The 16551-nt window shown below is 37.3% G+C and overlaps 2 protein-coding genes across 40 annotated transcripts in view; one reads left to right on the top strand and one right to left on the bottom strand.

Annotated features, from left to right (window-relative positions):
- Positions 1-15277, top strand: part of MMS22L (MMS22 like, DNA repair protein) — a 155630-nt gene extending 140353 nt beyond the window's left edge. For 4 of the 5 annotated variants that reach the window (XM_078369828.1, XM_078369826.1, XM_078369827.1 and 1 more), the window contains 5 exons: positions 2044-2139; positions 2456-2531; positions 6187-6275; positions 12152-12328; positions 13650-15277. In XM_078369828.1, coding sequence (XP_078225954.1) covers positions 2044-2139; positions 2456-2531; positions 6187-6275; positions 12152-12233 — 343 coding nt within the window. In that variant the 3' untranslated portion in view covers positions 12234-12328; positions 13650-15277. Of the gene's footprint in view, positions 1-2043; positions 2140-2455; positions 2532-5035; positions 5168-6186; positions 6276-12151; positions 12329-13649 lie in introns of those variants that run through there. The other variant, XM_017971267.4, reaches the window with a different exon arrangement.
- KLHL32 (kelch like family member 32) overlaps positions 1-16551 on the bottom strand; it is a 204830-nt gene that overhangs the window by 2687 nt on the left and 185592 nt on the right. For all 35 annotated transcript variants that reach the window (XR_013534396.1, XR_013534394.1, XR_013534395.1 and 32 more), the window contains 3 exons: positions 10097-10155; positions 6867-7059; positions 5106-5200 (listed from right to left, as the gene is read on the bottom strand). Coding sequence is in view for 31 of the 35 variants with exons in the window: in XM_078369853.1 (XP_078225979.1) it covers positions 5106-5200; positions 6867-7059; positions 10097-10155 (347 nt within the window). In the remaining 4 variants the exon portion in view is untranslated. The remainder of the gene's footprint in view (positions 1-5105; positions 5201-6866; positions 7060-10096; positions 10156-16551) is intronic.

Here is a 16551-nt window from a genome sequence, read left to right as displayed (position 1 = left end):
CAGTCCCTTTATTGAACAATATGCCCTGTCACTACTAATTTAAAATAACTCATATACTAAATACAAACCTTTTCTCTGTTCTGTTAATTGATATACTTTATTTCAGTGTCACATTTACAGTCATTTTGACTAGGTAAGGCAAGACTCCCCCATTTATTTTCAAAATTTTCTTGGTTTTCTTATACATTTACTTTCCTAGAGAAACTTTCAAGATCAGTTTGACAGGTATCACTCCTTCACCCCATAAGAAAAGGGAAAGCCGCAGTGGGGCTTTGGATAGTATTTCATTAAGAAAGTAAATCAGAGGTCATTTAGTATTTGCTACAGTTCTATAAGGCTAAGTATTTTCTTCAATTTACAAAGAAGAAAATTGGTAACTGGAAAAAAATAAGTGACTTTCTCAAGGTGATGGAGCCAGTATTTGAGCTCAAGATCAACCCAGAAAGAGCAAGGATTTTGTGCCCTCTCTCCTGAATGAAAACATTTTTAGAAGGCAAAATACTAATGAGATAATCATCCAGAGAGCTTTTGTCTGGTTGCTTGGGCCAACAGAGACTGCGTATATTAAGCAGATGTAATGTATTTAATCTGAGAAGGGAAGAGGAAGCATTGGCAGTTTTTCTCCAAAACACTCCCCTGTAAACTGGCTGAAAGAAGGCATTTGGGAGAATGGTGCCAAGCTGGCACTATATCCTTCAACAGTAGAGGTGATCTAGAAACAGACTAATCACTTGCACACTTAAGCAGCTGCTCCTTTATGTGCCATTTGTCATCCATGGCACACAAGATTAGAGTCAAACCTCTGTGCCCTACATTAGTTAACACACCCACTAAATAAACAACACCCTTCATCAGTAATCTATTTCCAGTATTTTCCTAGAATGTTTATTATTAACAAGTTCAAATCTCAGTCTAAAAGCATTTCTGCTTTTCTCTGCGTTGTCCTTGTGATGGTTAAGTAGTCTGTGCTAAATCAGAGTAGTAGCAGGAAATAAACTATGCTTTTTCAACATTGGACATGCTTCATCCCACTATGGTTGAATCTTACAAATCACAGTTAAAAGAGCTTGGATTAGGGTCCAGAAGGGACAGTTCAACCAGACATTGGTTGGTACTTTTGAGAGCAAAACTACGACTTTAGTCCTTCTGAATGTTAATAGAACAATCTCTGAACTATTTAAGTCTGACTTGTACTAATCAGCCATTCCTCTTGGATTAATGATTTGTGGATTAATCTTGGATCAAATGTTAGGTAGATTTGTGACTGATACACAAAAAATTTAAACCTTTATATTTTTAGTCTGCATTTGATTTTCCCCACCATGCTTCTGTACTGACATACTTAGGAATTTCCATTGTTTTCTCATAAATACCATTCCAGTCTCCCATTATCTTGCCTCTGTTGGATGTTCTTTAAGTAACAAAGAAGCGGCCTACTTTTGAACGTGTAGCTAGTCTCTCCAACCATCAATTTATTACTGTTAGTTATTGAAACAAATAGTTCTGTAGTCATCCATAACATAAAAAACATTTGAGCCTTAGTTCAGAATGAATGATAATATAGCCTGTAACCAGCTATCAGTAACTAAAATGAAAGATGTATGTCAACTATCCATGAAGGCCTCTACTTCAAACATCTCTTTAAGTGATAATCCATATGCTTATATGGATACTTATTAATAGTAAATACATATTAATAGTAAAGGCTCTTAGAAATAAATCCGCTGGGTGTGGTCGTTCAGGCCTGTAATCCCAGCACTTTGGGAGGCCGAGGTGGGTGAATCACGAGGTCAGGAGTTTGAGACCAGCCTGGGCAGCCTGGTGAAACCTCGTCTCTACTAAAAATACAAAAAATTAGCTGGGAATGGTGGTGCATGCCTGCAATCCCAGCTACCTGGGAGGCTGAGGCAGGAGAATCACTTGAACCCAGGAGGAGAAATTCGCAGTGAGCAGAGATCGTGCCACTGTACTTCAGCCTAGAAGACAGAGCAAGACTCTGTCTCAAAAAAAATTTTTTTTAACAAATCTGTCTGTGCTTTGTAGGACCAGTGTGCCAGCCAAAGGAATGAACACAGCATTTTCCAAAGAAATGATTCTGTTCATCAAAATGGCTACTGGAACACAGAAATACCCATCATGGTAACTTTTATTTAAAAGCAAACATACTAGAATATATTATTGTATAATCTCAGAGGTAAAACTAATACATGCATTGATTTAAAAAAAATTGAATCCCCTTTGAGAATCACCATAATCCTGAGGGTACTTTCGAATATCCTCAGTGGTTTAAAATATGCACTTATTTATCTCTTTACTTCTTGTGGATAGATTTGTTTGAAAACAGCCAAATGTCATTAGCAGTTAATTGGTGTATATGATTAGTGATCATTCTAAAGAAAAATTCTTTGGTGACAAAAAAACAAAGATGTGACTATGAATTATTTTTGTTTCTAAGTGAACATTCAAGACTATTACAAAATAGGAGATGTGGAGAAAGTGCACTGTGGCAGCACTCTGGTCTCCTAAACTTGGTATGTACAGCATTTTCTTATTTCCTCATTATATGAGGGTTTCTACCCATTTTCTATTCCTTGAGCTAATCTGATACTAAAAGTAGTAGAAATATGCTTATAAATGTATTTAAAATTTACAAGCTTATTTCATAATAAACCCAAACTTCCATTGTACAAGTGACCCAAATGAAGGGTCCCAAAGCCACTTAAAAAACAGTGTTCCAGCTGGGCGCGGTGGCTCACGCCTGTAATCCCAGCACTTTGGGAGGCCTAGGCGGGCGGATCACGAGGTCAAGGGATCGAGACCATCCTGGCCATGGTGAAACCCCGTCTCTACTAAAAATACAAAAATTAGCCGGGCGTCTTTGCACGCGCCTGTGGTCCCAGCTACTCGGGAGGCTGAGGAGGAAGAATCGCTTGAACCCAGGCGGAGGTTGCAGTGAGCCAAGTTTGCGCCACTGCACTCCAGCCTGGCTACAGAGTAAGACTCTGTCTCAAAAAAAAAACAGTGTTCCAGTAGAGAACTGTTGCCCACGTCTAGGTTCCACCAATTCTGAAAAGTGAAAAGTAAAAACAAACCTAGAAAGCTGTGAAAGGCTACCAAATACATGCTTGGATGAAGACCAGAAGCACTCTTTGAGAAAAAGTTTGCTCGTTTGTTGTTATCCGAAGATAGGACTAAGCTCTAGTGCAGGGCAGCCTTCCATTAACACTGAAACCAGTACAAGGCAGCCTTCAGTGAACTCCTGTAAAATCTTATGTGGCTCTTCGTGTGTGTGGCTTTGATAATTCTTTTCTCCTGTATTATTGTTTCCCAGTTTATTAATTTTCTCTCAACTTTATTATCTCCTTCTATTTTCTTTGATCATTTTCTAACTTACGAAGCTATATATTACAAGCTTTGCTGTGTATTGTTTTCATTATCACAGCTCCAAGAATTTTTTTAAGTTCCACTATGATTTCTTCTTTAACCCATAAGTTATAAAGCAATGTGTTTTATTATTTCCAGATACATAGGGGTTTATTTGTTTACTTATTTATTGAGATGAAGTTTCCCTCTAGTTGCCCAAGCTGGAGTGCAGTGGCACCATCTCAGCTCACCACAACCTCCACCTCCTGGGTCAAGTGATTCTCCTGCCGCAGCTTCCCAAGTAGCTAGGACTACAGGCATGCGCCACCCGCCCAGCTAATTTTGTATTTTTAGTAGAGACAGGGCTTCTCCATGTTGGTCAGGCTGGTCTCAAACTCCTGACCTCAGGTGATCTGCCCGCCTCAGCCCCCCAAAGTGCTGTGATTACAGGCGTGAGCCACCACACCTGGCTGGGGTTTATTTTTTTGTTAAGTTCTAACTTAATTGCACTGTATTAGAGTTATATAATACTACATGATACTTAATTTTTTTAACTCGTTTTCTTAATCCTATAGTACATGACTGGTTTTGTTCCGTGTATGCTAAGAAAAAAATATTCTTTCCAACTGTTCAATCAGAACTCAAATCCATTCAGACAAGCTCGTTAATTATATTTTTCATATCTACCCAACCCTTGCTGACTTATTTTTTAAACTTCATCTATATGAATAATAGAAGTACTTTAAATTCCCCAGACAAACCTCTGGCAAGACAAATCAAGAGAAGAAGAGGCAATATTATGAATGTAAAGGGAGATACAACTAAGGATAACACAATAATTATATGCTAGCAATTTTGTAAACTTAGACAACATGGAAGTTTCTTAAAAATATATATATATATATATATACCTTGTGAGATGTGACTGAAAAAGAAGTAAAAAGGTTGAGCTGTCCTGCAGCTATTAAAGATATTGATGCAGTTGTTAAAAATCTTCCCATAAATATGAGATTAGATAATAAAAGTAGTTAGAAGGATGTACTTTTCTGGAGGTCAGGAAGAAAGGTCAGGGCTAATATATGTCAATATTTTATCAGAGAAACTGTAAAAGAGAAAGCTATGGTAGTAACTGTAAAATAATAATACAAGTAATACTTTGAATGTATCTATCAGCAAGGGCTATTCTCTTCTGAAAGGCCTAGCTGGCAACTTGCCCAGCCTGGGCTGCTCATATGCTGATGCACCAGGGCTATTCTTTGGGACAGAGGCTGTCCCTATCAGACCAGTCATAAACCACTACTGCTTACAGCCTCTGCCATGAAGGAAGAACACCTTTGTAGGTGGCATTTGTAGGAATGAATGAACTGTAACATAAAAAATAAGGTAATGGTGTGGAAAGGAGGTATTTGTAAAGCGTTGGGGATGTGAAGGAACTATTGCCAAATATTTTTAGAATGTTTTGGTTGGGAGAAAGGGAAAGCTATCCCAGTTCCCCAGTTTCCAGTACATATTACACATATATTCAAAGCTCATCCCATTTTTATTTTTAATAGGACTCAATCATTTATTTAGGCATCATTTTTAGAATACGGGATGAAGTTTAGTGGCTGAACTAGTTGCACAAAAAAGGGACATTAAGCCTCTTTCTAAATGTAAATATCTCTTTCTTTAGTAGCAGCACTGCAAAATGTAACCTCACTGAACCACTTGAACAAACTTCAAAAGGAACTTCAACCACTTACCTGGATACAAGCCAGAGGCTCATTTGTCCAAATTGAATATCCACCAACTAAATATATTCTCCCATTATGGACAGCAACTCCAGATTCATTTTGGCCTAAAGTAAAGAGAATTGAATAAAAAGAAAAAAATAAATCCATTTCTTATATATTTTAATTAACCCTTTTGCCACTGAGGGATACAATTTTCCCCTGTGGCACATTTGTATATTCCATGGGATTTTTGCAGCAACAAATCACTGCCTCCCAGTACTCAAAAAAATTAAGCACTATTTCTCAGAGAATGAATCTGTGTTGGGTTAGAACCAGGCCAAAACAATTATTAACCAGCCAAGTTAGTAAATACAGCATTAAATACAGCAATAGTAAGCCATGTAGAACTGAATTTTATACTCTGTCACATGCCATTAATTTACAGTGGTGAAAATAAGGTATATTATAGAAATGAAAGGCACCTCCTATAGTACCCACAAATGCTTTTAGCCAAGTGCTTATGTTTGCAAAGTTGCAACCCAAGAAGCCAATAAAGCAGAGCCATGCTCCTAGCATGGCCCAAATGAAGACAAATGGCAGAAAAGATTGATCAACTTGCTAGCCTACCTTTCTTTACATATCCAACATTTTAAAGATTATGTTAAAATTCCTGAGCTGGGACCAGCCTGGATAATCCCTAGATACTGACACACCAAAATGATGAAAGGTTTCCCCTCCCATTTCAAAAGGAAGACAGAATAACTCACTACCACATATTCTTCCCTGGAGGCCATCAGAGAGTGAAAGAGTCTCTTACTGATGGGCTGACACAGGATTGACGGGGGTAATAAATAAGCTGGATCGTACAGCAGGCAGAATCACAGATCCAGAGTCGAGGGCCTTAGAGTTTCTAAGTCCTTGTCAAGTGCACCTCAAAAATCATTTTGCAAAAACAGGAGCTCAATACAAGCATTTAAACCTCTTGTTAGATCCCGAGTGTTGCCTCCTCCAGCAGCACCTACAAGGGATTGAGTACCCACTCAGCATATCAAAATGTCTTTTAATCCAACCTACCATTTTCAGTTTGTAATTTTTCCTATTATTTGAGTAGACCGGGAAGGGATCTGATCACTTGTGGATGTTAACAATGGAAGCTGACAAGTGGGGAAAAGTTATTCTCTCCATAAAGAAAAGTAAGGGGTAAGTTGTTCACCACATTCCTTTCATTCTTTTTTGGGATGAGGACGGTCCATACCTAATGTTGCCCTGTGGTAAATACTTGGATGGGTATTTGTGGCCAGAAATGCAGCTAACTCCTGTGCACAGAACTACTTTAGGGTTTCATTTCTAGGAGAATACTCCCAGAAACAATATTTGACAGTGGCAAATAAAAACTCCTGAACTCATAAGAAATAAGACTAAAAGCAGTGAGAAGTAAACAATAAATTCCTTCTGTAAAGATTTATTAACTCTTTCAGTGTCTGGTTCCTCCCACTTGTATCAGAGTTCCATGGTAATCCTGATTGATGATAAAGGACTTGATATGCCTCTCAGCCACATGAGGATGTACTTTAAGGTAGTAATGTAGGCCCTGAGAAACTAGATGCTCAGCTACCTAAATGAGTTCAGTTTTGTTAGAACATAAATGATGCACACCTTTCTGGTTAATAAATGCAGGTTATTCTACAACTATGCACTTAAAATTTAGTGATGCCCTAAAGATGTCTATGAAACAACTTTGGGGACTTCTTGAATCTGCTTTTCCTGATTTACTTAATCAAAGGTACTTACCAGTCAACAGGTTGAAATTGCAACGTGTCCACTGGTCAGTGTCTATATTGTAAGAATCTATATGGCGCACAAGAATCCGGTCATTATTGTAGTCTAGGTCATTGCCTCCAAGAACATAAAGCTTCCTTTGTACAGCAGCCATGGAATGGTAGACCCTTCTCTGCAGCATGGGGCTACGGCTTATCCACTTATTCTGAAAAAAGAAATGTAAGTGCATTCTGTTAGTAGGAGACCTCCATGTCAGAAAACAGCAATGAGTGCCTCATACGTAGTGGGAACCTTAATGTTTATCAGTAGATCAACATTCTGTTTGAATGTTGTTTATATACACTGAAAGGTATGGGCTTACATGAGAACAAATACAAAAGAGCCACATATTCCAATTGTTTCTTTGCGATTTACACATGGCATCTCCTCTAGTTTGTGTTGCATTTTATAGTGCATTTTGAATTTTATAAGGGGAACATTGAAATTTTCATGATGTTTAACCCAGTTCAGAGAATTTACTCATGCAAATTCATTAAGAGTGAAAGCACCTGGCTAGGTATACTGTATACAGTGGTGCAGTGATTGTTTGATTCTGCAAAGCACTTAGAAAAATGCACATGAAAAATGTTCAATACATATTTACTTTTTCAAAATTATGTGATGATAATCGTTGGGTACCTGAGGCCCCTAGGTAAGCTAATGGCTTTCCTGTTCTTTCCAAAATTAACCTCCTAAGATCAGTGGAAGACCTAAGATTTGGTTCAGCAACAAACTACCCGTACTTCGTTTGATATCTTAACAATCACATCATTTGCCGAATTGGGAAAGGTTATTTCTAGGCACAAATTTATTTGTTTTGGTGGAAGATTAAGGTATTTTGGTTTTTGTTTTGAGACGGAGTCTCACTGTCTCCCAGGTAGAGCGCAGTGGCGTAATCTCCACTCACGGCAACCTCCACCTCCTGGGTTCAAGCTGATTCTCCTGCCTCAACCTCCCGAGTAGGTGGAATTATAGATGTGTGCCACCACACCCAGCTGATTTTTGTATTTTTAGTAGAGATGGGGTTTCACCATGTTGGCCAGGCTGGTCACAAACTCCTGACCTCAGGTGATCCACCCACCTCGGCCTTCCAAAACGCTGGGATTACAGCCGTGAGCCACTGCAACCAGCCAGAAGACTAAGTTTTATGTAACTTTAGGGAATGGTGAAACCTTCAATATTTGGTTTTAGTTCACCTTCAGTAATTAGAAGGGTATGCCCAGCCTTTCTTAAAATAAGGCTCTCTGTAAAACTAAATGAAGACCAAATATGACTTTAATTTTAAATCTCAGCTAAGTAATGGACAGGTAAGTAAAGCAGAAATGGACAGGTAAAAAAACCTAACAGTTTTCTTTCTACATAAACACTAAGCATACAGGAAGAACCCAGATTCCTTTTTGCCAAGAAAAATTTGGATTTCAGCCAGAAAAAGTCATATGATGTTTTTGAATATATGGAATTTCACCATTTTACAAATCTGTAAGGGAAGAAGCAAAAGACAACAATAAACATTTTATATAAATATTGGTCCATTCACTAATAGACATATAGACTAGCTCATTTCTAATTTCTCTTTTAAAGATACACTCAAGAAAAGAAGTGGTTTGCATAGCTTGAAAAGCTTGCATTCATCTGTTCCCCATTTAAACATGTAATAAGAATTTTCTTCCAGTCAAATGTCTTCTTTAATAGTCAAGCCTGCCTTTCAGCTATTTGCTAATACGTATAATACATTACACATGAATGTATTTAACTCAAAACTCTGATGATGCTTTTCTTAAGTGTTTTCTATGAGACAACCCATTATAGTATTAGGAATCAATGTTTGCATGAGCAGTCCAGTCCCCTGCCACAAGACTATGGATGCCATCTGGTTTGCAAAGCCTGCCTGCATCCCCTGATTATATCTTTAGCTTCCTTCACTGCAATGCCTGCCAGGTGAGCTGCCAACCGCTGCAAAGGCGAAGAAACAGAGAGGCCTAGTGGGGTCATTCCTAATAAGCTAGCGTGTGAATACTAATCAGTGGTGGGGAAGCAGAGGTCACCCCAGCCTGCCTGTTGGCAGGTAGCAATGTGCTCTGTGGCAGATGGCAGGCATTATCGACTCTCCATAAAGGCCTAGAAGAGAAATAAGCACCAGGGCTGAAAGATAGAGTTATTGAGATTCTGAGCAAGATGCAAGCAGATGTGATGTTTGCCAGTACCCACCGTAAACAATATGCCAGCAGAATTTTTTAAAAGAGCATGTGTGTGCAAACATGAAACAGAACTCATTTGAGAAATGTTAACACCTTCCTCTTTAACCACGTGTGCACCAAACTCAAGCAACTGCAATTAATGATCCCTCTTGAGACAGCTGACCCATGGAAATTTGGTCTCTGAAATCTACAGCTTCTACTGACATCAGGAAACACACTGGCAAAGGGAAAAATGCCTTCGTTAAATACAGAATCAAGTAATTGCTAAAATAAAAAGATACCAAATACACTCCGTCCACTCTGGACATAGATTTGGTGGCCAGTCCCAACCCAGACTGCCAAAGCCAACCTGTTGTTATCCCATTACCTTCAGCTGATGAGTATTAAGCCTACAAGTCATTTTGGAATACTGTCATAATAAAACATTTACATTACCCAAATCATAGAAATGGCATAATCAGCAGATAATCACCAAGATTCATACATATTTTCATAGATGGAAAGGAGAATAAAAATATTTATTTTGAGGGGAAAACAGGCATTGGGTATAAGTGAGAAGTAGACAAAAGAAGGTACAGCCACCATCAATATGCACATTCGGGCCCTAGCTGTTAGATGAAAACTCTACAGACACTTCCCATCTCTCAAACTCTTCATATACTTCTACTTTAGACTTGTCCTACCTAGTGTTTTAGGTCATTTGGGCTACATTAAGTTAATACTGGCTTTTTAAGAATAAATCATAACCATGATCCCCTCCTAGAATGGCAGCCACTTCCAGAAGGACATAGCAATAGGACAATTAAAATCACAAAACTAGAGGAGTTGAAATTTTTTGAATAACAAAACAAAAAAGCAGTTTATTCAGGTGCTTCCTTTTCTCTATATAAATGTAGGATGCATATCTGTGTGTGTAGACTTGGCATTCCGATTACTAATTTACTCTGAAATCTTTTAAAATTCATTTTAGTTAAGGTAATGAGCTTTTCTTATTATGATTCTTACCTGGTTAGGTTCATATACCATTAGCCTGTTCTGATATTGTGCCGTATTGGTTACTCCACCTGTAATGGATTAACATGTGTTAGAGGTTTTCATGAATAAGAAATAAGATAGTCCAACATAAGAATGAGATACAATTAAAGGAAAATTAGCTACTGCTGAGGATCTATTTGTATACCCTCATGGTGAGCCCGTGACATAATTAAGAAGCCTATTGTTGAAGCAGTTTCATTTTAAAGAAACATTTCAGAAGCAATCCAGTTGAGAGTAAGCAACAAGTATGCTGACATTACCAAGAGGACCCCAATTCTGGCAAGCTGTTTTGCATGGCCAGATGAGGGGCAAAGTATTAGGGAGTGAGTGAGAGCGAACATAGTACACATGGATAAATCTCTATACTATTTATGCCAGGGACAGTTATATGGAAAATTCTTGTCCTTCACTAAATTGTTAATTTTAAAGCTCTAACCTCTGTACACTAACACAGTGATATCTTGATATCTTTTGACATTACTTAACAAAAAAGATCTAAAGCCAGTGCTGTCCAATAGAATATAACAAGACCATATATGCAAGTCACATATGCAAAGATAAATTTCCCAATAGCCATATAAAACATAAAAAGAAACAGTGACATCAAATGTAATAAATTGTGCATACCCCAATATAGCCACAATTATCATTTAAATATGAAATCAACATAAAAATTATTAGGATACTTTATATTCTTTTTTTCTTACTAAGTCTTCAAAAGCCAGTGTATACTTGACACAACACATCCCAATACAGATCAGCCGTTTTCCAAGGATTCAGTAAGCCACATGTGGCTAATGGCTACCACATTGGGCAGCACAAATCTAGGGCTCTTCAGTGCAGCTGCTATTGTGGTCAACTTTTGGAGCCCTCTTGACAACTGCTTAGATCTAAGAGACTTTAGACCTACCTATTAAGAACCACTAAAAAATCATCACACTTCCAGCTTAGTTTCTCTTATTTGTCCTTACACTTCTTTTCATTTTTGTAGTGTATACTGAGCCCTGTAAAACCCAGAAATTACTAGTTTTGCTTTCAGTTTTGCCATTAAGTGGAAAAACTCTAAAAAACAATACATAAAACAGCATAGTAAGAAAGTATCACCAGTAGATATTAAATGTTAGATAAAATATCAAGGATATGGGACCAAAGAAATCTATCTTTAGAAATATTGCCTTATATGTAGTTCTAGACACTGGTATAAAATGAATAACATTCTTATTTTAATAAGTATCACAAACAGCTATTTTTTCAATAAAAATATAAAATTAAGCCAGATTAAAAAAAGTTTCCTACTGGAATTTTTTAAATTTAAAAAATATACATATACTGTTAAAATACTGACCAAGATGGCCTTAGCATTCCCCTAGCTTGACTAAACTAAAAAGGCTGCTATACTGCTAATCTAAGAAAGGGGCCCTTGACCTCCCCTTTCTTAGATTACTTACTTTAGAAAACTTGTAATCATAACTTCTTTCTCTGCCTCTTTGAGATGTAAATCATTTTAAAAAGCTGCTTGCCAGTTTTATAACCTAAGAATATCTTCGTTAAGGTGCAGAGAGCCATCCCTTTGAAATATAATCATTGAAGAAGATAGTGCCCTATATCCCAGCTTCTATGGGAAGGTAGGACCCTAACTTTTTTTTTTTTTTTGAGATGGAGTCTTGCTCTTGTTGCCTAAGTTGGAGTGCAATGGCAAGTCCTCAGCTCACCATAACCTCCACCTTCCGAGGACCGTAACTTTGATAGGCACCAATTAGCACCAAACACAGATGGCCTAATTACAGAGACAAAAATTGCCAACTCAGAAATAACTGCATAGGTAAACATATCCATTAATGAAGCTCCCGTGAAATGTTCTTCAGTACTTTTTTACAAAATCACCCCAATGCTTAAAAACTATCCTCTTAAAAACTTTAATGGAATTGATTTCAAACTGTTTTCTGATCTCTCCTATTGCAATAGTCTTGAACAAAGTCTTCTTTCTCTATTTAACTTTATCTGGTGCATTTTTTGCTTTGACAGTTCAAATACTTTGAATAGGTCACCACCATCAACCACATGGCTAGGAGACAAGTCAACGAGAATCCAGAGGATTAGTGTCTAATCCTGAACTGCGCTGGAATAATCAATCAAAACTAATGGATATATAAAGAGGAAGGAACCTATCCAGGCCAATCATTACTCTCTCACTCAACCCCAGTAAGGAGATTATATCTTTCATATAATTGACTTTGGCTATTATTAACTAGAGGACTATTTTTAAAATTCTTTCAGAAGCTTGAAGATTTAAGATTTTAAAGATCCACAAAAGCTTTGTCTACAGAGAAATCCACAAGGAACAGAGAGACATGAGCTTCCTGACCTCAAAGAAAGTCTTCTCTGGATTTCTCATCAAATGTCTCATTTTAAAAATGTAATCAGAGGAAAGGAAAACACACTTAAGAAAGCTGAGGCTAAACTGCCTATATAGTCAAGATGTGTGTCAAAATAAATACAGGGTTCTGTTTGCTTTTACTCCCGACCTTCCCTTTCTTGGGTGATTAGAAACAGAGTGTTCAATAATTCTTTCTCAGCATAACCACACAAGAATAATTTAATCTCTTGAGACTTCACAAGTCTTCATGGTTAAAATAATTGCTGGTGCTTTTGATCTGGGCCATAACCACCAGATTAATGTCCAGCTTGCCTACAATCACTTCTCTAATTGAAAGGGAACAGAGGGCAAAGCTCCACCCATCATTTAAAAACTTCAAAAGTTTCTCTGCTTGTTTTAGAAATATGGGACAGAATTAATATCTACTGTAGTAAACTATCTGCTTTATGACACTATTTGAAAATATTTACTGTATGTACCAGACTCTGCCCATTATAGATTAAACGTATAACCAATGGATTAAAATGTAGCTATTACATCCCCTCTCCCAAGCAGGGCATATAATTTATCTTCCTGCTTTTCAGAATTATTATTTACTGTCTTCCACAAATGCATCTATAATACATTTTTGTCTTAATCTGCACTCAGTAATTAGATTCTTTACCCTTACAAATGTTCATTCACATGACAATGTTTAGAAATAAGATATTAGGTTACTAGCTGGGAGTAAAAATTAAAGTCCCAGTTATTTGGTATTAATAGATTGCCTTTAGAATGTTAAACCACAGGAGGTGCCTCACACACCTAGTGCTGCAACTTTTGCCAAGTCAGGATTGCAAAGAAAAACCTTGGAAATTGCTTTTATTGCTTTCCCCTTTGAAATAATTTACAAATGAGCATGTAAATAAAAACCATTTTTCTCTCGATTCTAAAATAAATTTTATAAAAGCATCCAAGTTTGCAGCCCACATTTCGTTAGCAGTGTTCCTCATTTCCAGGGCTTTATCATTACATTCCCTTCACATAACACTCTTCACTTTTAGATTAATCTGCTGAAATGAGATGCTAAGGATTTGCATACAGATTTGACTATACAAAAATAGATATGGAATTAATAACAGTCTCTATATGTTTAATTTCTCCTAGACTGGAGTACCCTTGCCTGCAGCAGTATTCCTGGCTTTGAAAGTCATCAAGCTGATTTGTCTGCTCTGGGTTACGATGCCACATGCTGCTATACTGTCCCCTGCAATCAAAGCACTTGCAAAGATAGATTCCATGCCTTCCTCTATCGAGTATATTTTATAGATTGGCAGTTTTGATCTCCCTCCCCCACCCCAGGGGGGATAATCTGCATCTTAACAGCTTTCTATAGATACATCTGTCATTAAATATGCCATCTCATATCAGCATCCATTTTTAAAACCAAGTTTTCTCTAACTTTGAAGTGCCACAGTGAAAGTTAAGACTTTTCAGCCAAAATTGAAAATGAGCAGCCCTGTCTTATACTTTTGAACTGTGACTTAAAGATATACTGCAGGTTCCCCCAAAGTCAAATGAGTCTTTAAAAACTGCCAGAAGGAATGAAAAGTTACCACCGTGCTACCAGCAGTGAGAAATGCTTTCTATCATCAAGACAGGAGCAAAGCATTTTTCTTAAGCTTCCCTGTACAACTCGCCACAAAATATTGTGACAAATGGATGAGTGCATACTGGATCGATGACAGGCGACGGCCAAACAAGCAACCTTCGTCTCTGCTACTGAGATCACTGACTCTCAAACATATTCTACTCCAAAGCAACAACTGGTCAATGCTGACAGTGCTCATGAAATAAGAGTGTATAGAAAAACTGCTCTCATTGTACTTAGACTGGGTCAAGTCTGATGGCTCTGCTAATTTTTTTTTAATGACACCTCTGTTGATAAATAGAGGGTCCTACACTAAACTCCACGAGTAGATGCCTGTGGTTCCTAATGCAGTGCTAATGCACAAACAGGACAGAGTGGGGTGCCAAGAACTGATCTCTACACGCAGGGTGGAGCCTGCTCCAGGTTGGAATTCTGCCAGCAAATTCAGGATTGAGGAAAATCATCTAAAGTTCTCTGCAACTGTCTTGGAGACCTGCAGTGGCCAGGTTCACACTAGTCTAAGGGAAGAGTTTCAGGACAGGCTATGGCATTAACATGGGTCCTATATGACTGTATCCTTGGGGAAGCCATTTAACACAGCCAGCCTCAGCTTCCTCATATGCAAAACAGAGAAGATGATATCTTCCCTACAGGTTTCAGATGAACTAGAGCGCGTGACATAGTGACAATCCGCAGAGCGAACTTTATTACAGTCCTGTAGCTGCTTATAAAAATTTCTTACCATTTCCATAAAAGATACAAATGACTATATGTGAAATACTGAATTAAGACATGAATTGTGTAGTGCGAAATAGATATCTTATAATTATTTTTTCTGACAACCAGAATTACCAGCTTTTTTTTCAGTGTCCAAGGCCTTTTTCCTTTAATAGTTTAAGCCCCTCTCTTCTGTAACTTTCTCCAACTCTTGAAAGACTAAAACTTCATACTTACAATTTAATTACCTAAAGAATAACCTAGCATTAAGTATGAGTTAATATTAGTTACTGTTGATAGAACTACACTCATTATTAGCCCTTGATAAAAGTAATACCATAGGAATATTTATAATAAATGCAAAACCAAACTTAGTATCTATTTTTATATGAAATTAAAGAATATTTATAATAAATGCAAAACCAAACTTATTGTCTATTTTTATATGACATTAGACTGTCCATATTTTCTGGATGTTTATAAATACATAAACATAAACAATTATAGTCAAGAATCTTTCTACTAAATTTGCATCTTGAAGCATACATAATCCATGCATTAAATTAAAACTAGTATCCATATTATTTCTGTCATACTTGAGGAATCCACACAAATGGATGAGTAATTAATATACTCAAAACCTCCAAAGTCTCTAATTTACAAAATACCTATAAAGACAGGGTAGCTGCATATGAAATACAAATTATGTCATTTAGAGCAAATAGGTACAAACTTGTGACCCAGAAATATGTAAAGTATGCATTATGTATTGTTTTAAATAAGTGAAATGATAAAATGGGGGTGAAATCAACCATAATGCAGACATCAATTAGATTGACCTGCCCTCTAAAAACTCAGTGATATTCACTCTAACTCCCATTTTTCATTCTGTAGAAAGTTGAAATCCTGCCTCCAAACATTTTTGCACATTCCCAGCAGGGTCAGACTCTCAAGGTCACCTCTGTCTGTCTTTCATGTCCCAGCTTTGCTGTGCTCTTGTTGGATCTTTTATCTCTCTCTCATCATCAACCAAGTTCTTCAGCCATTCCCTATTTCTACGACCTAGCTTTAACCATTTTCTCTCCTCTTGGGAATGAAGCAAGTGATAGAGTCCACATATTCTTTGGTAGAGCAATACAGCTCACCATTTAGTTTGCTGTCTTTTATTAGACCCATCTAGGTAGACACAAATGAATCCTCTGAACAAAGGCGGTTCTTTCGGTGAGAAGAGTTCTGTAACCAGTGATTTGAACATAAAACAAAACCTTACACTACCAATTGTAAAGGCTATTAGACTCCTGTAGTACGTAATCCTTTTAGGAAACAATTTTCTAATCTACACCAATGTATTTGAGTAGCTCCATTTTATCACTGTTTCTCTTTACATTTTAACTTCGTGTTTTAGAAACTGAATGGTAAAATCAGAGAAAGACATGATGTGCCTCTTCTGTCCCTTGAGAAGGATGGACAGTTAAGCAATTAAGGACAATCAATGATTGTTGATTCTAAACAAATCTCCAGAAAGCATTCTGCTTCTGTGTATCATTTACTTTCAGTCTTAAGTCATTTGGAAGTTCTTTTTACACTTTAAACGTCTATATTGCTTGTTCACCGTCACGATAAACAACTGGTACCTGTGTAGTTTGGTGGGAAAAGCATAGTTTAAAAAACCAGAGAAACAGACTTCAAATTCGAACTCTG

This window comes from Callithrix jacchus, chromosome 4, assembly GCF_049354715.1.
Source record: "Callithrix jacchus isolate 240 chromosome 4, calJac240_pri, whole genome shotgun sequence".
In the NCBI taxonomy this organism is placed as follows: Eukaryota; Metazoa; Chordata; class Mammalia; order Primates; family Cebidae; genus Callithrix; species Callithrix jacchus.
This window is presented reverse-complemented; position numbering and strand designations above follow the sequence as displayed.